The following is a 26776-nucleotide window of genomic DNA, read 5'->3' as shown; positions in this document are numbered from 1 at the left end:
ATGATCTTCATTCTCAATGTTGAGCTTTAAGCCAACTTTTTCACTCTCCTCTTTCACTTTCATCAAGAGGCTTTTTAGTTCCTCTTCACTTTCTGGCATAAGGGTGGTGTCATCTGCATATCTGAGGTTATTGATATTTCTCCTGGCAATCTTGATTCCAGCTTGTGTTTCTTCCAGTCCAGTGTTTCTCATGATGTACTCTGCATATAAGTTAAATAAGCAGGGTGACAATATACAGCCTTGACGCACACCTTTTCCTATTTGCCACCAGTCTGTTGTTCCATGTCTAGTTCTAACTGTTGCTTCCTGACCTGCATACTTACAGCAGCTTTATTCATAATTGCCAAACCTTGGAAACAACCAAGATGTCCTTCAGAAGGCGAATGTATGAATGGTCTGTAGTACATCCAAACAATGGAATATTTTTCAGTGCTAAAAAGAAATGAACTATTAAGCCATGAAAAGATATGGAGGAAACTTAAATGCACATTACTAAGTGAAAGAAGCCAATCTGACAAGGCACATATTATATGATTCCCGTTACATGACATTGAGGAAAAGCCAGGGCTATGGAGACAATAAAAATGACAGTGGTTGACAGGGTTGTGGGATAGTGGTGGGAGCATGGAAGGGAGATGAATAGGCAAAGCACAGAGGGTTTTTAGGGCAGTGAATACTCTGAATGATGTTATGAGGATGAATATATGTCATTATGGGCTTCCATGTTGGCTCAGTTGCAAAGAATTCCCTTGCCAATGTAGGAGACACAGGTTCAATCCCTGGGTCAGGAAGATCCCCTGGAGGAAGAATGGCAACCCACCACAGTATTCTTCCCTGGGCTATGCCATGGACAGAGGAGCCTGGCGGCCTATGGTCCATGGGGTTGCAAAGAGTCAGATATGACATAGTAACTAAACAACATGTGATTATATTAATACTTTGTCCAAACACATGGGACATACACACCAAAAGTGAACCCTAAGGTAATATATGGACTTTGAGTGATTATAATACACCAATATAGGTTCATTCTTAGTAAAAATTACCATTCTGGTGAATGATATTGATAATGGGGGAGGCAATGCCTGTGGGCGGCCACGGAGTACATGAGAAATCTCTACTTCCTTCTCAATTTTGTTATAAACCTAAAACTTCTCTAAAAATTTATCATAAAAGCAAAACAAAGTAAAAACAAAAGCCATTTATTAATTTAGAACATGAAGTTATCCCTGTATGAAACTTGATCATTTTTATTTTCTTGTTTGTTTGATGAATTCATAATAGTAAGCCTACCCTGCATGGTACGTCACCCACAGTCTATATATCTATGCAACAGTTCAGAGTGATTGAACATTATCACTGTGCCATTAACATATGCAACCAGTAAAAGTTACTATTGTAACACAACATTACCAGTTTTTCGTAGCAAATTTCTTGCCTATAGAAATCTGTCCTTTACGGAATCCTCTTACTCAACCATTTCTTGGAAGCCCTTAGGATTCTTACAAATCAATGATATGCTCAGCAGATACTGTTCAGTGCAATATACAGTGTAGTGATAAGGAACACACCCCATGATATTTGAATTTCTTTTTTCTTTCCTAAAATCTGGGTGTGTTCATGGGAGTTTGTTCCCCATGTGACTGTCTTCCATCATTTTGGTGTGGGTGCGGGGGGGACCAATAAACATGGTTACTTTAGAAAAGCATTCTCATGACTTATTTACTATGTAGAAGAAGGAAATTAGATTTCAGAAGCTGGTGACTACCCCACTCCAGACTGTATTTAAGTAAAGCAACACCATTTAGATCTGGATAAATTTAGAACTTATTATATAGGTCAAGACAGGACGAATTTTCTCAGTAAGGGGAGTATATTTTGAATCGGTGCCTTTTTTTTAGGAATTTTGTGGAAATCCACACAATGCTCTTATTTAGGGAATGGAAAGAATGAGGTTAAATGATCATTTGTCAGTTAAAACTGCTGTCTAGATTCCTGGTGGAGAATTAAACTTACTTTTTCTTTTTCATTCATATAAAACATTTGAAATGAGGAAGCTGGGGTACTTTAAAATGCCATTACTTATTTTGTTTTAATTTCCAGGTAATTCCTGAGACAGTACTGCCCTCAATAGCCTTTGCAATTACTTAAGAATATCCAAGGTAATTCTTACATCCCTCAATTCAAACAAATCACATAATTATAATTTTAATAGGAACTCCAGAAAAGGGAGTCAGAATTTATCCCAAGATAATTACACTGGTCCACTCTTCACTGGGATAAATAGGTATGTAAAAAATAGGAAATTCAATGCACTGAATTTTAAGCTGTCAAAACAAAGTTGTGAAAATTTCTGTTAAAGGTTAAAAATAAGTTGTACTCTGCGTCCATGACCATTTGCCAAGGAGAACCAAAGTTGAGAAATTTCTATTAAAAACATGACTCAGAGGAAAAACTGCAGAGGCTGGCAGTGAAGGAAATGATCTTATATCATTCCCAATTGGTTATGCCCAAGATCACATGTTCTGGGCACCTTTAAAAGGAAGTTATCTGGACGCAGAGGGTAACAGCATCTTGCTGAAAGCTGCACTTCTTTCTCACCTTGAAGAATAATTCTAGAAAGCTCACAAAATGTGTGATGCATTTGTAGGTACCTGGAAACTTGTCTCCAGTGAAAACTTTGATGATTACATGAAGGAAGTGGGTAAGGAAATGCATTGTTGAATGGCTGGGCTTATAACTTTTTCTCTAGGAAAGAGAAGACTATGGTTCTTTTTCACTCTGGAAGCACTGGTCTGACATGAAATGCTGCTTTTTCTATAGAGGTGATAAAAACAACAAGTGAGAATCACTTGTTTCCAGAAACATTCTAGACGGAAGTCACAACTAATACTTCCTTTCCTAAAGGTGAACTGATATGAAAAAGAGTATAAGTGGCATTGTATAGAAATGACAAGATTTTATTTGATTGCTAAACTTGAATATCTTTGGTTTACTTGGCTTTCTGCCTCTTTTTCATTCATTTCTTTTGCATATAAAATAAGCAGTAACTTGGAAATAAGCCTATATTTATTCCCTAGCATGTGATAATTTCCATTTGAAACTGAAAGCACTGTATTTATCATCTTAATGTAATTTTTTGAGTAATGTATGTTGACCAATTATTTTATTGTTTTAAAGTCAGTCTGTTAAAATGTGTGGTTGTATTATGGAAGGAAAAATTCTAATTTCTGAAAATGTTTTCCTTAAAAGTCTTAGATATTTGTTTGACTTAATATTACAAGGCATGACACAGAATTATTAATAGAGGCTTTCAGGTTTGGGGATTCTGCTAAGATCACCTGTGTGTTCCTCAGATAATTACAAAGTTAAAGCAAAGGAGCAGAGAGGCGGGAATTCAGTCAGGCAGCCACACCCATGCATGATGAAGATGTATCCACGGGTTGCAAATTGGGGAGGGATTTTTTTTTTTCACAATATCTTTATTAGAGGTTATAATTTAATCCCTAAACCTCAAGACTTAACCTTCTTCTAAATCTTATAGTTATTTCTTGCTTGTTTATAACTACTGTTTTCCATGTCTATAGACAAGAAGGAAATCAGGAACACCAATATGAGTGAGAACTAGTTTTCCAGACTACTGACTAGTTGTAACTCAACAAACTAATCAATATGCACTGATATGGATATTACAGGACTTGAGTCTATTTACCTATTTATTTTTAGAAGCATTTTACACTTTTCAGTTCAGTTCAGTTCAGTTGCTCAGTCGTGTCCAACTCTTTGTGACCCCGTGAATCGCAGCACGCCAGGCCTCCCTGTCCATCACCAACTCCCGGAGTTCACCCAAACCCACGTCCATTGAGTTGGTGATGCCATCCAGCCATCTCATCCTCAGTCGGCCCCTTCTCCTCCTGCCCCCAATCCCTCCCAGCATCAGAGTCTTTTCCAATGAGTCAACTCTTCGCATGAGGTGGCCAAAGTACTAGAGTTTCAGCTTTAGCATCATTCCTTCCAAAGAACACCCAGGACTGATCTCCTTTAGAATGGACTGGTTGGATCTCCTTGCAGTCCATGGGATTTTCAAGAGTCTTCACTTTTAGTATTTTATTTAAATTCTTATACCATTGCGTTTGGGCTTCCTATGTGGTGCTAGTGATAAAGAACCCACCTGCAAATACAGGAGATTTAAGAGACAGAGGGTTCGATCCCTGGGTCAGGAAGATTCCCCTAGAGGAGGGCATGGCAACCCACTTCAGTATTATTGCCTGAAGAATCCCATGAACAGAGGAGTCTGGTGCGCTATGGTTCATAGGGTTGCAAAGAGTCAGACACGACTGAAGGGACTTAGCACACATGCAGGCACCATGGCCTTTTAAAATTATTAAGTGTTGATGATAATGAAAGACAATAAGATACATTCTGAAATTAGCTGCTCTAATTGATTACCTTCAGTCAGCAGGTATCGTTTTCATCAGTCAAATGGAAACAGAATCAAGCAAGAGGAGAGTGTGATTTTCCTAAGCTTGGAGAATCTGGAACCACACCCGATGCCTCATGCATTCACTGTGCTGACTCACTCCATGAATTTGAGGTTACATTTTGTAACAGAGACAAGACTTGATGAAGCAGCATATTATCTTCCCACCTGTCACCACTTTCAGACAGGGAGCTTCAAATCAGAGCCTTGGCATTGCTTGTTTTGTATGATATATTGCCTCCCCACTATTCTTTAATTTTGGTATCTATACATAGTCAAAGAAGTAGATTTGTGCATGTGCATTTAAAAAATCCAACACAACTATGACTGTTGTAAAATCCTATGCAGTGCTGGTAAGGTACTGTTTTCTATGTTAAGTTGTAAATCATTCAACCCAAAGCTGTAACATCCCCCAAAACACAGTCCTATTTTCTTTCTTTCTTTTTTTTGTTTAAGAGGAGTTTGCCACTTAAGTGATTGGGAAGCAAAGTATTCATTTCTGAACTTACTAAAATAATGATTTCTTAAACTTTGAAATCTTCAGTTGAGGCTTAAGCCCTCTTTAAAATTTTCTATAATTTATTGGGAATACCATCACCATTCTAAAATTGTATGAATGCAAGAAATGTTTTGCCTTTCAGAAAAATTAATCAAGATCTTCATTTCAGAGTAATTATGAAAAGCCAAGAAAACTAGGCGTGGCAGTGAATGCCATGAAATGTGGTTTTTGTACACCCAAATTAAATTTTACCTGAGTGACTCTCTATTGGTCCCTTGAATCCTATTGAGAGTTCTACCTTTGACTATGGATTAGATCATTTTTGTTATTCAAGAAGCAATGGTTGAGATTCCCAAGTGTTTCACGAACTGAGTCAAATGAAGGTGGCTGCTCTCATGGTTGAGATGGCCAGATATTTTGAGAGTGCAGTGATTTTTAAAATATGTATGTCCCAGAAAATTTAATCTTTTACATATGCTTATGGAAAATTAACAATGGGTCTCCTGAAGAGTCTCATCTGAAACCCAGAGAGGGAAATTTAAAGAACAGACTTACATCTAATTGTGCCTTGGGTGTTCTTTAAGTATTAGCTGATTTTACTTATTTTCAGGAGATGTTTAAATAAAGACTTTGATAATAAACTCATTGGAGTCTTTCTCCTTTAATATACTCACTGGAGTGCAGATAGGTACACAGGCACACATATATCTAAGTACACACACACACACACACACACACACACACGCCTGCTCTTTCTTAGATAAATACATGAGAGAAAAATCGTATACTTGACATTTTTCTTTTCCCATCTATAGGTGTGGGCTTTGCTACCAGGAAAGTGGCTGGCATGGCCAAACCCACTTTGATCATCAGTGTAAATGGGGATGTGGTCAACATTAAATCAGAAAGCACCTTTAAAAATACTGAGATGTCCTTCAAATTGGGCCAGGAATTTGATGAAGTCACTCCAGATGACAGGAAAGTCAAGGTGAGGAATAAAGAACTGGAGCAGAGTAAAAGCCTGATTTATAAACGACTGCTGCCTATAGCAAGCCATTTTGTAGAAGGAGGAAAGCCATTCCATTATAAGCCAAAAAGCTCAGATTGCTAGATCTGAACCATGTTACCTTTGATATTTAGTTGGTGAATTTTCTCCCATTTAATAAAATTGTCCTTATTACTTTAAAAATGTTTAACATAATAATTTGTCATACCATATATGTGTGTGTCTGTGTATATATGCATATATTATTTAAAGTAAATTGAAGTAACATAACAATGTTAGAGAACTTTTAAAAGAGTGGGGGGAAAGAAAAAAAAACACCTATGATGCTATTCCACATAAATTTATTATGTATATTCTTTCACAGTATTTTTTTCAAATGCATGTTTGTATAATATTCTGATCATAATATACATGTAATTTTGCATGTTGTTTTTGGCATTCATTGTTTTCTTTTGCAACATTTTCTTGTAATTTAGAATTGCTAAGTACCTCAAAATAAGCAAATAAAAGTGCTCTATTTTTTTTTTCCCTCCATGATTGTAATTACTTTTAATTATCCCCACAGAGCATCATAAACTTAGATGAAGGTGCTCTGGTACAAGTACAAAACTGGGATGGGAAATCAACCACCATAAAGAGAAAACTTGTGGATGATAAGCTGGTGCTGGTGAGTATCTTCTCACTACCTAACTCTAGATTTTAGTGCTAGATCATCCCATAATCGTTATCCTACCTAGAGAAATAGACAATTGCCCTTGTAGAATGAAAAGTTAGTCTATTGGGATTATGGTTTCACTCTGGCAATTATCCTTCTAAGCTCCGTCTATGTATACTGTGCCCCAGGAAGTATTTTCTTATCCCTCTCAATGTGAACCATATTGTATTGTGCATTTCTAATTATGTTTTTCACTCACCACATAGATTGTAAGATTCCTTGAGGGCAAGACTTGTATCTTCTTGATCTTTGTGTCTCCCTAGTTTATTACAATGTCAGGTATATAAGAAGAGCCAAGAGTGAATATCTTTTGATGAACATTTTTTCCTTCTCAGCATTGAAGGAGACAATAAATAAATAAACCATGAGTTGTTTAGTCCCGAGGTTTTTACCAATATTTTGCCTTTGTGCCTAGGAATGTGTCATGAACGGTGTCACTGCTACCAGAGTTTACGAGAGAGCATAAGCCAAGGGATATTGAAATGGATGACGTTTGCATCGAACTCCATGACTTTCTGTTGGATGTGCTGTCCAAACATATATTGTTATTTTCCACTAATAAGCAAGAAACTGATTTTCTCCCAGACTGATTTTGATATGGTTGTGTTGGTTAAATAAAACTTTTTAGATTTATAAGGCTATGTAATGATTTATTCATCATGTTTAACAATTTCTTACTCATAATTTAGTGATGGAAATATAAAATTGTATTATTGCTTTGTTTCCAGTATAATATGATTTGTAAAATAATAATACAAGGTGAAAAAAATATGAATTTCCCATAGCCTTAGGTAGAAAATGATAAATATGTACTATTACTGAATATGAAGTCCTTCTTTACCATAGCTACAGTCAAGCAACACCCTCTCAGGGACCTAAGATAGACTTAAATGTAGTGAAATTGTCCACAGTCAGCTGGGCCAAGTGTTGTCATTTCACAAAAATCTGTCTTAGAGCATCAAGAAAGAGAGGTGGAATAGGAACGAAGAGTGTACAAAAAGATTTCTGGGCTATAAATTTTAACCTGAAAAATTATTAGTAAACCAAGGTATCCCTGGAATCTGTCTAGAATTAAGTCCAAATCATCACATGTTACATTTATTCCAGAAAAGACATGACAGGCTTGTAATGAGTTATGATGTAAATGTTCCTGTAGTCATTTCCAAAGTTTTCTTTTTTTCTTACCAGTGGAATTTTTAAAAAAAAAATATTGAATATGTCCTGGAATTTTTAATGCAAATAAAATTTCACTGGAATTTCAATATATAAAACAAACAAAAATGATAATAAAGCCAGTAAGAGTGTGTTTTCATTTATGTGTGTGTGTGAGAGAGAAAGAGAAAATTTATTTCTTCTGCACTTTGTGGAACTTTGAGGTACCTCTATAGATCCTTGGAGTTCCGTGTACATAGACTGAAATTTCCCTATCACATACTTAGCTTTCATAGGAAGCCAAAATCTTTTAAAGTGTGTCTTGCAATTGATACATTCTGTTTGTGATGCTTACTTTAAAAATAAGTTTATTAGAGGCTTCCTGGTGGCTTAGATGGTAAAAGAATCCACCTGTAGTGCAGGAGACCCCAGTTCGATCCCTGGGTTGGGAAGATCCCCTGGAGGAGGGCATGGCAACCCACTCTAGTATTCTTGCCTGGAGAATTCCATGGACGAAGGAGCCTCCTGGGCTACAGTCCATGGGGTTGCAAAGAGTTAAACACAAGAGAGTGACTAACACTTTCACTTCCAGCAGTTCAGTGGTTAAGATTCCATGCTTCCACTGCCGGAGGAGTGGTTCAATCTCTGGTCAAGTAACTAAGTTTCCACATTCCACACAGCATGGAAAAAAAGAAAATATTTATTGTTTTCTGAATATAGTCCATAGGGTGGCAAAGAGTTGGAAACAACTGAAGCAACTTAGCATGCACACATGCACCATATGCATAGGTGGTGTTAGTGGTGAAAAACCCACCTGCCAATGTGGGAGACATAACAGATGCAGGTTTGATCCCTGGGTCAGGAAGATCCCCTGGAGGAGGGCATGGCAACTCACTTCAGTATCCTTGCCTGGAGAATCCCATGGACAGAGGAGCCTGGTAGTCTATAGTCCATAGGATCACAAAGAGTCAGACACAACTGAAACGACTTAGCACACACAGACACACACACACACACACACACACACTATATACATAATACCAAGATACAGACAGAGAAGCCAGAAGAGGTAAATTAAGTTTCTGATCATAATAATTTACTTTACAAAAGCAGAGAGTTAAACTCTCACTTTGAAATTACTTAAGAATTGGAGAATTCAAAGAGAGGTTTGTAGGAATTGTTTAGAAAAATTCTTGGTAAATCAATATTTATTAAACACTTAATATGGTCCATGAGCTTTGCATGCTCTAACTTAATTTATTATCAAAATAATCCTATGATGAGGATTTGGTATTCCTGTTTAAAGATGAGAAAACTAAAGTTCAAAGTTTAAGTCTGTAAAACTAAGTAGGGAATAGACATAGGAATTTGATATTCAAGAGAGCAATCCTAGCTGGGACATAGATCCAGAAACCACCCATATTCAGTAGGCTTCCCAGGTGGCAATGTGATAAAGAATCCACCTGCCAATTCAGGAGATGTAAGAGAAGTGTGTTCGATCCCTGGACTAGGAAATGACAATGCGCCTTAGTATTCTTGTCTGGAAAATTCCATGGACTGGGGAGTCCGGTGGGCTACAATCCATGAAGTTGAAATGAGTTGGGCACAACTGAGCACACACCATCAGCATTCAAGTGGTAGCTTAATTCATAAATCGTGCTGTGATCATTCAAGGATTTTTTTCAAAATCTACTCTTCAAGTTTTCTTATTTTTCAGTTGATGTTGAAGCATAGAATAAGAAGATTCAGTCCAATGTAAATTTGCTAGATAAGTCAGTTTCTTATTTTCTACATTTTCACCATAAAATAAAAGCTGTAGAAACAAGATATGTCTTCAATGTCAGTTCTCTGATTTATCCTCCCTGGGACCTCTTTGAACCTCACATAATTTTTCATTAACATTGCTTCTATCAACACACACACAGAAATATAGAGGCGATTCTACTTTTAAAGGAAGAGAGAGAGGATCAAATGGGTACTTCTCAGAGATGTGTGGACATAGAGCCCATCTATATCTTAAAACAGATATGAAAAAAAAGCCACTCACTCCCTCTTTGGAAATATTAAGAATTGGGTGAAATACTGGGCCAACTTATACCTTCTTTAATGCAACTCCCATCACTATCACTGAGCTCCAATTTCTGTGAATAATTGACTTGGAATAGGTAAGCCTCCAAGATGGCCTTTGGGTAGCAATGTTTTTGGTATTTGAGATCTGGCTTCTGAACAATATGGTTATAGCACTTCTAACCAGAGTCTATGAGTACCAAGAATTTCTGGATTAGGGAATGAGGCATAGCACTTAGATCACTTATCAGTGGACATCCCTGTGCTCAGTTATGTGGAAAACACAATTTTAATGTTATATCTGATTATGGATCTTTCCATCCATTTGCGCAACCACCCCATCTCAATTTACAAAACATTAAAATAGTTTATGTGTAGCCAAACAGCCAGAAAATGCTAGGCAATAGGAAAAACTCAGTTACTGAGAGCATCTCAAAGGCAAGGATTATGTCCTGTTTGTAGCCATGTCCCCAGACCCTGGCACAATAAACAACAGATTTGAAGTTTAGTAAAGAGTTTTGAGTGAGTGAGTGAACGCTCTTCCCTGTGCTAGGTGTGGTTTGTAACACAGAAACAGTCCATGATCATGCCCTCAGTGTGGTAGAGAAATACCATGAACATCATCACATCACCTGGGAAAATTTTTCTGATAGTTCCTCCTCCTCCCTCACCCTCCATATCTAAGAAGAGTTAAACTCTTCCTCCCATGACCACAGGAAAAATACGTGTTCTTACTATAACATGATATTACCACATTTTAATTTCTCATCTTTTCCATCACTAGGCTGACACAGCCTCAGGACACTTATGTATATATGTAGTATCTAGTACAATGCCTGAAATGTGGTAATCACTCAATAAATTTTAGTGGAATGAATGAAGACAAAATATAGAGGAGGATGTGAATTGTATGATAAATTGCGTGGTATATTTTATGGATTGGAAGGAAGCTAAGGGCAAGCAGAGTACTCGGTATGTGCTGGAGGAAGGTTTTCAGCATAGAAGATGTAGTTGAGCTAGGCCATGAAAGATAATTATAAAACTAATTAATTGCTTATTAATTAATTTTACAGTGGAATGACTTGGCAAAAACCATCTTAATGTTAGTCGCTCGGTCGTGTCTGGCTCTTTGAGACCCTATGTACTGTAGCCTGTCAGGCTCCTCTGTTCATGGGATTCTCCAGGCAAGAATACTGGAGCGGGTTGCCATTCCCTACTCCAGGAGGTCTTTCCAACCCAGGGATCAAAACCACCTCTCCTGAAGCTCCTGCTTTGCAGGTAGATTCTTTACCACTGAGCCACCTAGGAAGCCCAATGAAGACCCTATCCTCCAAATACCTGGGATATGTGCCCTAATCACTAATTGCTGCTTCTGATCACTGAAGTGCAAAGAAGAGGTGGTGGCCACTATTGTTGCATTTCCTCCCATTGTTGCAAATACCACTCTTCTCCCCCTCCTCAAGAGATTGTCAGGAAATTTAAAGGGCCAGCACCTTTTCCTTCCCTTCATTTCTTACTATTTCCTCTTTGAGGAGCCATAATTAAAGACCAGGACATTCAAAAGCAATTTCATATACAGAGGATATTAGAAAGTCACTGTACATTCCAAGGAAAAGGTACAGGGTCAGAAAGGACATGAGAAGACCTTAAGTTTCTTCCTTAGGCTGGTCCTTGGCACAGAGCCAGACTCCAGCAATCAGAAAACAAAAACAAAAAGCAGCAAACCCTAGAGAAGGAGGAGAACCTAATTTCCAGAGTTAGCACATTATTAAATTCAAATTTTCAGTTTTCAACAGTAAAATCACAGAACATGGAAAGAAATAGAGTTTGGCCCATTCAAAGAAAAAGTTAAACCAACAGAAACTGTCCCTGAGAAAGACCTGAAGTTGGATTCACTAGTCAAAAATCAGTTACATTTCTATACATTAACAATGAACAATTCGAAAAGCAAATTAAGAAAACAATTCCATTTACAATAGCACCAAGAAGAATAAAATACTTAAGAATTAACCAAAGAAGTGGAAGTTTTGTACTATGAAAACTATAAAAGATATAACTAAGTGGAAAGACATCCCATAGTCATAGATTGGAAGTTGTCAATACTACACCATTTGAAGTGATTTACCAATTTAGTGGAATCACTGTCAAAAGTCCAATGATGTTTCTTGCAGAAATAGAAAAGCCCATTCTAATATCAAGGGATCTGAAAAGCAAAATATATATATATATATATCCTAAAAATGAAGAACAAAGTTGGAGAATTGATACTTCCTGATTTCAAATTTTATTACAAAGCTACTATAATCAAAGCAGTGTGATACTGGCCTAAAGACTGACATATGGGCTAATGGAATAGAATACAGAGCTCCAAAATGAACTCTTGCACATTGCCAAGACCTTTCAGGGGATAAAATACAATCTTCTCAACAAATGGTGCTTGGAAAACCAGATGCATGCATGCTCAGTCACTTCAGTCATGTCCAACTCTTTGTGACGCTATGGACTGTAACCTGCCGGGCTCCTCTGTCCATGGGATTCTCCAGACAAGAATACTGGAGTGAGCTGCTGGGCTCTCCTCCAGAGGATCTTGCCTGACCTGAGACTGAACCTGGATCTCCTGCATCTTCTGCATCACAGGTGGATTCTTTACTTCTGAGCCACCGGGAAAGCCCTGGAAAACCTGATATCCACATGCAAAAGAGTGAAACTGATGTCTTTTTTTAACACCACATGCAAAAGTTAACTCAAATGTAAGACCTAAAACTTGAAACTTTTAGAAAAACTTCACAACATTGGACTTGGCAGGGATATCTTGAATATAATACCAAAGGCACAGGCAACAAAAGAGACAATAGACAAATTTGATTCCAGGAAAATAAAAAATCCTGTGCCTTAGAAGACATTATCAACAGAGTAAAAACGTGGCTCACAGGACTTCCTTGGTGGTACAGTGGTTAAGAATCCCTCTGCCAATGCAGGGAACATGGGTTTGATCCCTGGCTCAGGAAGATTCTACGTGCTGCAGAGCAACTAATCCTGTGGGCCACAGTACTGAGCTCCAGTGCCACAGTTATTGAAGCCCACCTGCCTAGAGCCCATGCTCTGCAACAAGAGAAGCCACAGCAATGAGAAGCCCGAGCACTGCAACAAACAGTTGCCCCTGCTCATCGCTAGAGAAAGCCCATATCCAGGAATAAAGACCCAACACAGCCAAAAATAAATACACACATACATACATAAAAATTTAAGAAGCAACCCACAGAATGGGAAAAAATATTTGCAAGTGATATTCCTGATATGGAACAAATATCCAGAATATATAGAGAGCTCCTAAAAACAATAACAAAAAAACTACTTGATTCAAAAACAGGCAAATGTCTTGTATCAAAGAAAATATATAAATGGTCAATAAACACATGAAAGGATGTTCAGTGTTGCTAATTATTAGTGATAATGCAAATCAAGATCATAATGGGATGCATCTCACACACATAAGATGGAGGCTATAAAAAAATAACTTGTTAGTGAGGATGTGGAGAAATTGGAAACCTTGTACAATGTTGGTGGGAAGGTAAAGCAGTACAATTGTTGTGGAAAACAGCAGGACAATTCCTCAAAAAATTTAAAATAGAATTAACCAGGTGGCATCAGTGGTAAAGAACCTGCCTCCCAATGCAGGAAACTCAAGAGATGTGGATTATCTCTAGTTCGGGAAGATCCCCTGGAGTAGGAACTGGCAACCCACTCCAGTATTCTTGCTGGAGAATCCCACGGACAGAGAAGTCTGTTGGGCTGTAGTCCCTAGGGTTGCAAAGAGCTGGACACGTCTGAAGCAACTGAGCATGTATACACCAGCAATTCTACTTCTGGTTATACACGCAAAATAATTGACAGCAGGGTCTCAAAGAGATACATGTATAATCGTGTTGGAAGGACTGATGCTGAAGCTGAAGCTCCAATCCTTTGGCCACCTGATGCAGAGTCAACTCATTGGAAAAGACCCTGATGCTGGCAAAGATTGAAGGCAAAGGGAGAAGAGGGTGGCAAATGATAGGATGGTTAGATAGCATCACCAATTCAATGGACATGAATCTGAGCAAATTCCGTGAGATAGTGAAGGACAGAGAAGCCTGGCAAGATACAGTTCTTGGGATCGCAAAGCGTTGGACATGACTTATCAGCTAAACAACAACAAAAGTTCATAACAACATTTTTCATCTATTGCTAAAATGTAGAGGCAATCCAAATGTCCATCAAAGGATGAATGTATAAGCAAAATATAAATAACACATTTTGCTTTATCCAATAGAATACCATTGTGTTAAAAAGGAAGAAAATTCTGAGATTTCCTACAACATGGGTAAACCTTAAGGACATTGTGCTAAGCGAACTAAACTGGTCACATATACACAAAAACAAACACTGCATGATTCTACTTTATACAAGGTCATGGAGGCAGAAAGTAGAATGGTGGTTACCAGGAGGCAGGGGTGTGGAGAATGGAGAATTGCTATTTAACGAGTAGAGTTTCAGCTTTGTAAGATAACATTTCTAGAGATGGATGGTGGTGATTGTTGCACAACAGTGTGAATACCACTGAAGCATGTGCTTAGAAATGGTTAAAGACAGTTAATTCTGTGTAATGTCTATTCTACTGCAATAAAAAAATTAGAAAAAAAAATCTAGTGTAGGTCCAGCTGTTTTTGTACAGCAATAAAGTAGCAGATGTATTGTTGAATCATTTTGTAGCTTTTAGTACATGTTTAACTTTATCTGTGTCCCTCACCAATGGAGAATGTAATATCTCAAAATTAAAATTTATTTTAAAAGTGTTTAATAGCTAAACAGTCTCAAGAAAGAAAGTTAATGTAGAAAATGAGATACTGGAAAAGCATAGAAAAATGAGATCATGGGGAAATAAGTATTTAACCTGTCATGAATATAAAATGTGGAACGGTTCTATAACAGAATATCGTATTCTAGTTCTTTTGTTGGGATTAACAGTTAAGAACATTTTAATTAAAAAGTTTTTTTTTTTTACTGGAGGGAATGATAATTTTAAAAAACATTTGTGTATTTATGGCTGCACTGGGTCTTTGTCGCTGCACTCCATCTTTCTCTAGCTGCAGCTGGTGGAGTCTCCTCTTTGGGTGTGTGGGCTTCTCACAGTGGCTTCTCTTGTGGAGCCTGGGCTCTAGACCCCAGGCTTCAGTAGTTCAGCAAACAGGTTTAGTTGCTTCATGGCATGTGGAATTTTCCGAGACCAAGGGTTGAACCTATGTCCCCTGCATTGGCAGGCAAAATTCTTATCCACTGTACCACCATGGATATCCGAAATGGTGGTTTTTAAAAAAAAAAAAAGAAACAAAGATGCCAAAGCTAGTAGTGATCGGCAGGACTAGAAGAGAACTTTCTTGGTTGAGAAGGTAAATGTGTATGATAACAATGAAACACTGAGCAAAGATGAAAGGAGTCGGAGAATCCCTATACTGTCTGATGACCATAAGGAAAGGCGTGTCATACGAGCAGGTCAGGAGAGAGCAATGTATTAAAAGTGAAAGTGAAGTCGCTTAGTCGTGTCGGACTCTTTGCGACCCCGTGGACTGTAGCCCACCAGGCTCCTCTGTCCATGGGATTCTCCAGGCAAGAATACTGGAGTGGGTTGCCATTTCCTTCTCCAGGGGATCTTCCTGACCCAGGGATCGAACCCAGGTTTCTCACATTGCAGGAAGACGCTTTAAACTCTGAGCCAAAACTCTGTCTTAAATACAATTTGATTCCACTAATATAGGGTACCTAGAATAGTCAAATTGATAGAGCTGGAGATTACATTGGTAGATACCCAGTGGGTATCCCTGCTCCCTGGGACCCAGCGGGTGGGGGAGGTGGGGATGGTGGTGGGGAGTTATTGTTTAATGAGGACAGAGTTTCAGTTTAGGAAAGTGAGGAAAATTTCAGAAGATGGATAATGGTGAGAACTGCCCAGCAATGTGAAGGTACCTAATGCCACTGAACTGTACAATTAAAGATGATTAAAATAGTATGTCTTATGTGACTTTCAACAGAATAAATTTTTTTTTAATTTAAAAAATCTTTGTCTTTACTTGTTAGAGAGATTAATATCAGTGATGAGGGAAACTGTCAGTTAAAACAAAATAAACATTTTATTCCTCTTGTCATTCATTCATAAAACATTTATTGAGCACCTACAATATACCAGGCACTGTTTCTCAAGGATTCAGAAGTGAATCAGAAATATTTTCTTTACTTGGTGTATTCATGAAAGAGCTCAGGGGACAGCTGGAGGAGGACTCGATGCAATACTGTGAGAAAAGTTCCAGAATATACTTGTATTAAGGTATAATCGTATCACATAAACAAGGATCAGCCAGCTTGGAACCAGTTTCACATAGGACATGATTTTGAGTTGGATCTGGAGACCTGGGAGATACTGTGCATGAGGCCAATATCACATGATACATAGGATTTTCTTTTAATATTTTTTTTTTCTTTTGCCACACCAAATGGCATATGGAATCTAATTCCCTGTTCAAGGATCAAACCTGCACCCCTCGCATTGGAAACACAGAAACTTAACCATTGAACCACCAGGGAAGTCCTGGAATTGGTTTTCAAAGTCCAAATTTAGGTGGAGCTATTTACAAAAGCTTATCAATTATGGTTTAAACTGCAAGGAACAAAAACTCAGACACAACGTTTTTTAAATAATAATGGAATTCATCAGTTCTCCTTATAAAGATTCCAGAAACAAAGTGGTCTTGAGTTCTTCCTCCTTTTCCTCTCTCCCACTCTCAGTTTTGGCCTCATTTTTGAATTGGTAACACAATGGACGTGGCAGTTTTAAATATCATGTGTGTGTGTGTGTGTGTGTGTGGTAAGTCGCTTGAGTTATGTCCAGCTCTTTACAACCCTATGGACTGTAGCCTGCCAGGCTCCTCTGTTCCTGGGATTCTCCAGGCCAGATTACTGGAGTGGGTTGCCATGCCTTTCTTCAGGGTATCTTCCTGACCAGGGATCGAACCTGTGTCTCTTGCATCTCCTGAACTGGCAGGCAGGTTCTTTACCACTAACGTCACCTGTGAAGCCCCTAAATATCATACAAGAGAGCAAAAGTTGCCAAGGAGGGAACCGGCCCTGTGATTCTTTTTTAAGGGTGAGGGAATTTTATAAACGGCAGAAGTTTGACCTTCTCTTTTGCCTCATGGGCCACAAGATTGATTTCTGAATCAATCAACGGTAGAATACTTGGAACAAAACTGGTTAGACTAAGGGGAGACCTTGATTATGCTATCCCACCCCGGCAAACATACATAGACTTGTATGCCTGCCATGTTTCAGACTGAGTACACACAAATCCAGAACCAGTAAAGCAAGATCAAGTCACTTGCTCTTTACTTGAGCATCACCTCTGAGTGTGCTTTCAGCTGCTAAGGCACTTATATTCAGTCCAGTCTCAGTTCCCTAAAACTGACTCTAAGGTTTTTTCTTTCCTTGTTTTGCCCTCCAGATAGTTTAGCTATTTCCCCTATATTGTATTATAAATAACTTTTTAATAAGTTTCCATCAAAATAAATTCCTCATACCACTTAAGATTTAACTTTGCGGTGCAAAAGCATCTGCTTTTTTTTTTTTTTTAATTTCCCCACAAATAGATGGTCTGAATGAAGATTTCTTTGACTTTAAGGAATATTTTGACCCAGGCAGATGATAGTATAAATATTATTCTTCACTCTAATTTTCCAGCCTTCTTGAAAACAACTGGAGTTCAAAGCTGTCATGTAAATCTACAACCTCAGAATCCAATCTTTCCCAGTAAAGGCCTTACCTGCCTAAAGTTCACTTCCATTACTTGGGTTACAGAAGAAGATTTTAGAAGTAATGGCACAGATATTTAAATTACTTCCTGCCTTCATCTTTCTTTTAGAATGAAGATTACAAAATACCATATTTCTACCTAAAACTTCCATTCACAACTTCAATATCAATATTTCTTGATATTAATTATCGATTAAAATTTTAATTAATCTTATTTCACATCAAGATATTTTGATATTATCAAGATTAATATTTTAATTACTCTTCTTTTAATATCAAGATTTCTTTGTTATCCTAAAAGATGAATTTTAGCATTAGCTTCCCCTCATTTTTAGAACTTAAATTATAAAACACCATAAATGATAATTGCTAGTTTTCTTCCCACTCTGCAATTACTCTTAATTAACAGCAATGATGCTTTATGCCTCACTCCAATCAACTGTAGGCATTTCAGTTACATTAAGTAGTATCAATTCATCAGCCCTGCAAGGAAGGGAGGGGCGCATGTTCTTATAATGAAGAGAGTACTCTGGCACTGTGACTTGTCCAAATAAAAAGCAGCTGAGGTAGAGCAAGCAAGCAAGGATGTCCCTGTATCAGGTAGGAAAACATCTCAGTCAGGTGTTCATTAAATATTTGTTAGGTTATTCCTTCAGAGTTGACTCAGCATTCATAGTTCAAAATGCTGATCTCTATTGAAAACTGTCTCCATTCCACAATACTTATCAGGTGACTCTGAGGTTACCAATCTGTTTATTAGAAGCTATAATCATTGACTTAAATTCAACTTATCATGTTAATTTTCTATCTTTATTTGCAAGTAAATAAAATGAGTCAACACTGGTGCCTAGAATCTTTGGCTTACTGCTCCCCATTGGCCATTTCAGAAGAGTCACATGATGAAGATGTCTTTTAAATTAAGATTCTGGTAGCAGTGTGTCACTTAAGTTTCTTTGGCTTTTGGTTGTGAGCACCTCTTCTCTGCAAGCTTTCCATCATGATTAAGCCCTTCTTGGGAACCTGGAAACTGGTCTCCAGTGAAAACTTTGATGAATATATGAAAGAGCTGGGTGAGAAATAGCTTTACAAGATTTGGAAACTGGCAATGCTTTTTGTGATGTGGTTGGGCTTGCACTTTACAATGAATTTTCCTACAATTATCTTGTTCATTTGGGATCTTAGGGTATATTCATGGGGTTAACAAAGTTTATGTATCTACATTTACTCTTTTATTACTAGTAATAATTATCTCTTTCTGCAATACTAGGCTCACAGATACTTCCTTCTAATTATTATCTACAGTTTTAGACCATATATCCTTTTTGAAAATACTTCATCCTACCCTCGTGATAGAGTTGCTTTTTATCTTGGTAATTTCATTAAATAGCTTTTCCCAGCTCCCCATTATAGATAGCAATACCTATCTATAATTAAATTTATTAACAATTCATTTCAAGGTTTACTTTAAGTTATAACTTCAAAAGAGCAAGAACAACAAGCAAAATTTCTATTGGGTTAATTTTTAGAGTTCTGATACACATGGGAGATTTTTAAAACATTATTTTGAAGAGTTTCAAATGTTTTATTGAAATAGAACACATAGAAATAGAATATTTTTACTCATGGAATTTCCCACCATTTGACGTCTCTCAGAATTGTAAGTTCTGCATACTTTAGCTCTTATTCAAGTTGAAATGAATATAATTTACAATGGCTCAGATAACTAATAATAACTGAACTATTCTTTACTAATGCTAGAAGAATAGTAATTTTTAAATATTTAATTAAGCAATTTTAAACATATAAGAGAGACCTCCCTTTTAATAAAAAACTATATATAAAGTTTTTCTGCTTTTATGTAGTCAGAGGCTTCCCATCTGCCCACAATATGAATGTGAAATCGATTTCTATATCAATATTAAGAGACGGGAGTCAACCCTTCTGCTCAACTATTGCAGGAGACAAATTCAACAATGGACAATTCCCAAAGCGAATAGCAGGGCTAGGCTCTCAGCCAAATTGTCTAATTTGCCTGTCTCCTCTTTATTCAGCCAGATCTGAATTGTACCTACAAATAAGAGAACCCTGCACTTTATAAGTCATATTCTTTTAGAGTAGGTTAAATACTTGGAAAGTTTTTTTTTTTTTAAAGGAAAATAAAAAAGCATGCTAAAGTTTATGGACAATTAGAAAACCTGGGTTTAAGTTTCAGTTCTGCTAATTACCAAGCACATCATCTAGAATAAGCCTCTCTACCTCTCTGGGAGTCAATATACTCATCTCTAAAATGAGGGTAATAATACCCCCTGCTGTTGAAATAGTGTTGTTGAAACACTTCATGAAGTAAAGCCCAAGCATATGATTGAAAGGCACCACACAAATATAGATTTTAGATGAAGTATATAAGAGTCTCCGTGATTTTAGATGAAGCACAATAGTCTCAGAAAGTGAACTTAGCTTTCAAAATGTCAAGTATAATTACTAGACATGTCTTCTGATTGGGAGGTTTGGCTTAATCAGCTGATATAGAGAGCACTAGAGAAAAGATGGCATACTATCCAAAATGTCAATGGGGAGAGGATGCATTCTTTTTAAACTGCTTTCCAAAATGATTGCTAACACTTCTTCCTAAACTTCTTAAGAAGGCGTGTTGTTTCCTCTATTCATTGAGTTTTCTTCTCACTCTTTCCTGCAGGAGTGAGTGTTGCAGTCCAGAACCTTGCAGGATCAGCAAAGCCAAGAATCATTATTAGTGCCGACGGGGATAAGGTTAGCATCAAAACTGAAAGTACTTTCAAGAACTCTGAGATCTCCTTCAAAATAGGGGAAGAATTTGATGAAACCACCATAGATAACCGGAAAGTGAAGGTAAGAACTAAATCTTCCTGCTCCATAATCAGGAAAAATCTAGCAGGCAGTTAGGCATAGTCTGTTCTAATTCACCCAGTCAGTTTATTTTGTTAATTAATAGTGCACATCTATAAAGTCAGTTCTTTTGCAAATGATTTAGGGCCCAAAAACTCAACGCATTTTCACTGCTTCTCAGATCTCTGTTATTTTTTGTTTGTTTTTAATGTTATTCATTTGTTTATTGGCTGTGCCCGGTCTTTGCTGCTCCATGGGCTTTTCTCTGGTTGCAGTGAGTGGGGGCTACTCACTAGTTGTGGTGAACAGGCTTCTTGTTGCAGTGGCGTCTCTTGTGGAGCCCAGGCTCCAGGGCTCTAGGGCTTGGGCTTCAGTAGTGGTGGCTCCCCAGGTCTAGAGCACAGGTTCAATAGCTGAGTTGTGGTGCATGGGTTTAGCTGCTCAGCACCAGATCAGGGGTTGAACCCTTGGCTCCTGCTTTGGCAGGTGGATTCTTTACCACTGAACCGTAAGAGAAGCCCTTTCTTTGTCATTTTATAAAACAGAATATGGAACAATCATTCACAAATAGTTTAGGTATTGCTTACCTGGGGGAAAAGAACATCACTTGAATAATCTTTTGAGACTTCCCTAGTTTGATGGTATTAAATTAGGACAAGAACTGATGTAAGAATTTTGGAGAAAAAAATTTCAAAATGGAAATTAAAAAATAGATATCTGGTCTTGTGTCATTAGGATGTTGCGAATTGCTATTTCTGACTGATTCCTTTCCACATTTATAGAGCATCATAACACTAGATGGTGGCTCAATGATTCATGTTCAAAAATGGCTTGGTAAAGAGACAACGATCAAAAGAAAAATTGTAGACGGAAAAATGGTAGTGGTGAGTTTTCTCTAAATTTAAAAAATTTTGATGCTACTATTTGACGCATACCTTTCAAATCATTCAATTGTCTTATGGCCCAAGGAGGCAGTCTGGGGGAAAAGGGACAGAGCAAATTTAACCTGTCATGTACCAACTCTAATAGATCCCTCTTTGCTTTTAGGAATATATCATGAATAATGTTGTCAGCACTGGTGTCTATGAAAAGGTGTGAAGAAATCGTATGCATCAGTGAAAACTTGTTCACTAACAGGAAATTGGGACTTGAAGAAGATGTGCTTCAGGGCCAGTGATTTTAAAAAATTTTCTCAACATAAAATTGCTCAATAAAACCAAACTAAGTGCAGTTATGGAGCTGTGTAATCTTGAGAGTTAGGAACAATCTAAATGGATGAGACAAGAAACTACCTGTTTCTGGCGTGATTGTAAGATCACTAAGTGCCTTTTATACTTTGCACACTTGACTTCTGCAATCCTTGCTTTTCCTGCAATGGACCCATTCTATTTAGGTTAAGGCTTTCTGTCAAAGGATGCTCTGTTGAAATTCATGTGACATCAAAGAGGGATATATTATAATCATTGGAATCTGCCTGCAAAGTAGGAGACCCAGGTTCGATCCCTGGGTTGGGGAGATCTCTTGGAGAAGGGGATGGCAACCCACTCCAGTATTCTTTCCTGGAGAATCACAGGGACAGAGGAGCCTGGTGGGCTACAGTCTATGGGGTTGCAAAGAGTCAGACATGACTGAGCAACTAACATCCCCCTTGAACAATATAGGTGTTGAAAACCAGTGTTGCTATCTATTTTTGCAGAAGGTTGGCCCTACTTAAAGTCTTGTAGATAGGACAGATAGATGATAGACAGATAGATAATGAATAATAGATAGATAGATGAGAGAGACAGGGAGAAGGGGAGAGAGACAGACACAGAGACAAAAAGGCTACAAAATATAGCCTGAACATTCTACACTGTGCTTGAATTATTATAGAACATTTAAAACAGTCATTATCCTACTTTTCCATAAATGTGTTTAACATAATCAGGCTAGTGCACCTGTCACCATCACTTACAACTTAGTCTTTGCAGAATGATGTTTTATTGAATGCCAGTCCTGGACTTCTAAACACCTAGTGGGAATATAATTGTTAGAGCTTCATAAAGTCCCGTAATAGTTTCACTGATTACTGTTGCTAGGAAGTACTCTCAGGGCTTAGAGAGAAACAGAGCAATTACAGGTAAAATTTTAAAATTGAATGTGTTTGTGGCAGTGGGAAGAGGAAAAGAAAAAAGAGGAAGAATTCTGTATATCTCATACTGCAAATTAAACCAGACAGTAGTTAGTAAAAAATAACCCCTGAAGGTAGTGTTTAATTTGTGCTAGTTTGTCATCTAAACTGAATGAGAAGTGAAAAGTGGAAAGAGAGGGACACTATCAGTAATTACAGCTGGGCCATAGCATAAACTGGGACTGTCCTAGGCAAACTAAGAAATATGGTTACCTTAGTAAGGATGAAATTAAAGAGTAATGAAAAGGACTTAGCATCGGGTTGGGACAGTAACTGAATTCTTGTCCAAGGAAAGGAGCTAGGACTGTCATATTAAACCTGAAGACCTCAGCATAAAACTGCACTTGAAGTAGCCACACTACTGCCCGACATGGGCAGGGACAGTCATTGCCGCATGCTTGTCTCTGTCCTTCCTAAAGGACTCGAGCATGTACAAAATGGACCTGCACTCATTCTCCAGAAGTCCAAGAGGTTTTCAAGCCCCAAGGTAGCATCCTGTGCACAAAGAGGAGCAGAGGCTGATGTTGCCTTCATCTGAGTATGGTCTCTGCGATGGGAGCGCAGATGACAGCACTTCAGCAATAACTCAGACCACTGGTTGAAGTGTTTTCCACAAGGATTCAGTTCAGTTCAGTTGCTCAGTCGTGTCCAACTCTGCGACCCCATGGATTGCAGCACACCAGGCCTCCCTGTCCATCACCAACTCCCGGAGTTCACTCAAACTCATACCCATCGAGTCGTGATGCCATCCAGCCATCTCATCCTCAGTCATCCCCTTCTCCTCCTGCTCCCAATCCCTCCCAGAATCAGAGTCTTTTCCAATGAGTCAACCCTTCGCATGAGGTGGCCGAAGTACTGGAGTTTCAGCTTTAGTATCATTCCTTCCAAAGAACACCCAGGACTGATCTCCTTTAGAATGGACAGGTGGATCTCCTTGCAGTCCAAGGGACTCTCAAGAGTCTTCTCCAACACCACAGTTCAAAAGCATCAATTCTTCGACGTTCAGCCTTCTTCACAGTCCAACTCTCACATCCATACATGACCACAGGAAAAACCATAGCCGTGACTAGATGGACCTTTGTTGGCATAGTAATATCTCTGCTTTTGAATATGCTATCTAGGTTGGTTATAAATTTCCTTTCAAGGAATAAGTGTCTTTTAATTTCATGGCTGCAATCACCATCTGCAGTGATTTTGGAGCCCTCCAAAATAAAGTCTGACACTGTTTCCCCATCTATTTCCCATGAAGTGATGGGACCGGATGCCATTATCTTCGTTTTCTGAATGTTGAGCTTTAAGGCAACTTTTTCACTCTCCTCTTTCACTTTCATCAAGAGGCTTTTTAGTTCCTCCTCACTTTCTGCAATAAGGGTGGTGTCCTCTGCATATCTGTGGTTCTTGATATTTCTCCCGGCAATCTTTATTCCAGCTTGTGCTTCTTCCAGTCCAGCGTTTCTCATGATGTACTCTGGATAGAGGTTAAATAAGCAGGGTGACAATATACAGCCTTGACGTACTACTTTTCCTATTTGGAACCAATCAAGGATTCAGTTCGGTTCAGTTCAGTCGCTCAGTCATGTCCGACTCTTTGCGACCCCATGAATCACAGCACACCAGGCCTCCCTGTCCAGATGCTTACTCCTTGGAAGAAAAGTTATGACCAACCTAGATAGCATATTCAAAAGCAGAGACATTACTCTGCCAAAAACGTCCATCTAGTCAAAGATATGGTTTTTTCAGTGGTCTTGTATGGATGTGAGAGCTGGACTGTGAAGAAAGCTGAGCGCCAAAGAATTGATGCTTTTGAACTGTGGTGTTGGAGTAGACTCTTGAGAGTCCCTTGGACTGCAAGGAGATCCACCTGTCCATTCTAAAGGAGATCAGTCCTGGGTGTTCTTTGGAAGGAATGATGCTAAAGCTGAAACTCCAATACTTTGGCCACCTCAGGTGAAGAGTTGACTCATTGGAAAAGACTCTGATTCTGGGAGGGATTGGGGGCAGGAGGAAAAGGGGACAACAGAGGATGAGATGGCTGAATGGCGTCACCGACTCGATGGACGTGAGTTTGAGTGAACTCCAGGAGTCAAGGATTAGGGTATTCTAAAAAGCACTAGGCACTTACTCATTTAAATCTTTGACTTTACAGAGGTAAAATTTTAAAAAGTGTAACTTAGTTTTGAGTTTTCAAGACTTATTTCTCTTCTCATAATGTCATAGCTCAAGTTATAGAGAGCCTAAATGAGATAAAAATTCTGGTGTGGCATCTTTAGTAGGTAGAATCAAGCATGCTACTCCTGAGAAAGTCACTCATTCTGCAAGTTCTTACTCAGTGACCACCATCTGTTCAGTGCTCTATTGTTTCAGTCATGTCCGACTCCTTTGTGACCCCATGGACTGTAGTTCACCAGGCTCCTTCTGTCTGTGTGATTTCCCAGGCAAGAACACTGGAGTGGGTTGCCATTTTCTTTTCCATCAATACTCTATTGCTGCTGCTGCTGCTAAGTCACTTCAGTCGTGTCCAACTCTGTGCGACCCCATAGATGGCAGCCCCCCAGGCTCCACTGTCCTTGGGATTCTCCAGGCAAGAACACTGGAGTGGGTTGCCATTTCCTTCTCCAATGAATGAAAATGAAAAATAAAAGTGCAGCCTACCAGGCTCCTCCGTCCATGGGATTTTCCAGGCAAGAGTACTGGAGTGGGTTGCCATTGCCCTCTCCCAATACTCTATTAGGTGATGGCAAATAGAAATGAGTTGAGGATAGAGTTCACAACTGCCTTTTATTGTTACAAGTAACAGAGGCATCTTGAAACCCTATTGATTTTATTTTTGTTCTCAGTCAAATTGTGTTAATATTTTTATAAGAAAAAATTCATTTAAAGTTTATACTTAGAATTATCAGTCTTTACTAAGGACATTGACATGATCTGACTTACCTTTAAAAACTGTCACCATTTATCTATAAACAAATAACAACTTGTCAAGTTGCACTGGGTTTCTAGAAAAAGGATAATAATGACAATTATTGCTGAGCAATAAAAAGCCATTATTCACTTTCCATAAGGGTCTGAAGTAGAGAAAATGACAGATTTTATAAGCTATAAAATAAAATATGTATTTTTGAATATTTTTAGACTGAAAAACTTAGTGATAAACTATTACATTTTAAATTCACACTGAAGTTTACAGAAAAGAATTAATTATCCAACTATCAAGCATACTAAAAACATGATTAATACTATTATCAATGAATAACTCACCAGATTTCTTTTTTTGCTACCCAATACTATTTAGAAAACCGCTGACAAAGATAATTTATTTTGAACATTTTTAGTGTATTTAATTTTCATACATTTGCACAAAATTGTAAAAATCATAAAAGAACATGCTTTGAAAGTGATTAAAAGACAACTATTTCAAAGCTAGTAACAGAAAATAGACAGAAATTTAGGATGAAGAAATCAGGACATAACCTAATCCTTGATTTATTTCTATTTTAAACATTTACAGAAAACGATAATCTGTCCACTTTGAATGTTGGTATCTAGACCTTGAGTAATTTTTTGAGGGGGTCAGAGTTGGGAGGAACCTTCTAACAACGAGCCTCATGATAGAACGGGAAGTGACTGCTACCCTCCGAAACACATTGCAGGAAATGAAATTTGAGAACCAGACAGAGCAGTACTTGAATCCTGCTTCTGCCACTGACTGTTTTGTGAGCTTGAATGAGCTGTTCACCCACTTTGGTTTTCTCCTTTGCAAAATGGAGACTGCCTACTTCACAAGTTTGTGATGAGGCTAAATGAGACATTCTTCAATGGGCCAGCACAGGGAATCCCTCATGTCTTCTCATTTTTCCCACATCCTCTTCCCAGATAATAAGGCAATTAGAATGCAAAGAATAGGAACCACAGAACTGAAGGCATGTGCACTAAAACAGTGGGCAGACAAAGCTGGATTAGAAGAGTGCTACAGCAGAGGTAGGCAG

The 26776-nt window shown here is 38.1% G+C and overlaps 2 protein-coding genes across 2 annotated transcripts; both read left to right on the top strand.

The window, feature by feature from the left end:
* The first annotated feature begins 2585 nt into the window (after window positions 1-2585).
* On the top strand, window positions 2586-7873 carry LOC138088263 (fatty acid-binding protein, adipocyte). The gene is made up of 4 exons (XM_068983369.1): window positions 2586-2704; window positions 5795-5967; window positions 6551-6652; window positions 7116-7873. The coding sequence occupies exons 1-4, from the start codon at window positions 2632-2634 to the stop codon at window positions 7164-7166; spliced, it is 399 nt and encodes a 132-aa protein (XP_068839470.1). The 5' UTR covers window positions 2586-2631; the 3' UTR covers window positions 7167-7873.
* A 10879-nt stretch (window positions 7874-18752) lies between these two features.
* Window positions 18753-21718, top strand: LOC138088411 (fatty acid-binding protein 9-like). Its single transcript, XM_068983538.1, has 4 exons — window positions 18753-18825; window positions 20451-20623; window positions 21403-21504; window positions 21668-21718. The coding sequence occupies exons 1-4, from the start codon at window positions 18753-18755 to the stop codon at window positions 21716-21718; spliced, it is 399 nt and encodes a 132-aa protein (XP_068839639.1).
* Window positions 21719-26776: the final 5058 nt, after the last annotated feature.

The sequence above is a fragment of the Capricornis sumatraensis genome, chromosome 11 (assembly GCF_032405125.1).
Source record: "Capricornis sumatraensis isolate serow.1 chromosome 11, serow.2, whole genome shotgun sequence".
Lineage (NCBI taxonomy): Eukaryota > Metazoa > Chordata > Mammalia > Artiodactyla > Bovidae > Capricornis > Capricornis sumatraensis.
Note: the sequence above shows the minus strand (reverse complement) of the source record. Positions and strands in the feature narration are given on the sequence as shown.

Excerpts from the sequence above, each read along its gene's own strand:
- LOC138088263 (XM_068983369.1), top strand. The coding sequence starts at position 2,632 with ATGTGTGATGCATTTGTAGGTACCTGGAAACTTGTCTCCAGTGAAAAC. Across the intron at positions 5,968-6,550 it reads CAGATGACAGGAAAGTCAAG|AGCATCATAAACTTAGATGA; the intron begins GTGAGGAATAAA and ends TTATCCCCACAG. Across the intron at positions 6,653-7,115 it reads TGGATGATAAGCTGGTGCTG|GAATGTGTCATGAACGGTGT; the intron begins GTGAGTATCTTC and ends CTTTGTGCCTAG.
- LOC138088411 (XM_068983538.1), top strand. The coding sequence starts at position 18,753 with ATGATTAAGCCCTTCTTGGGAACCTGGAAACTGGTCTCCAGTGAAAAC. Across the intron at positions 18,826-20,450 it reads TGAATATATGAAAGAGCTGG|GAGTGAGTGTTGCAGTCCAG; the intron begins GTGAGAAATAGC and ends TCTTTCCTGCAG. Across the intron at positions 21,505-21,667 it reads TAGACGGAAAAATGGTAGTG|GAATATATCATGAATAATGT; the intron begins GTGAGTTTTCTC and ends CTTTGCTTTTAG.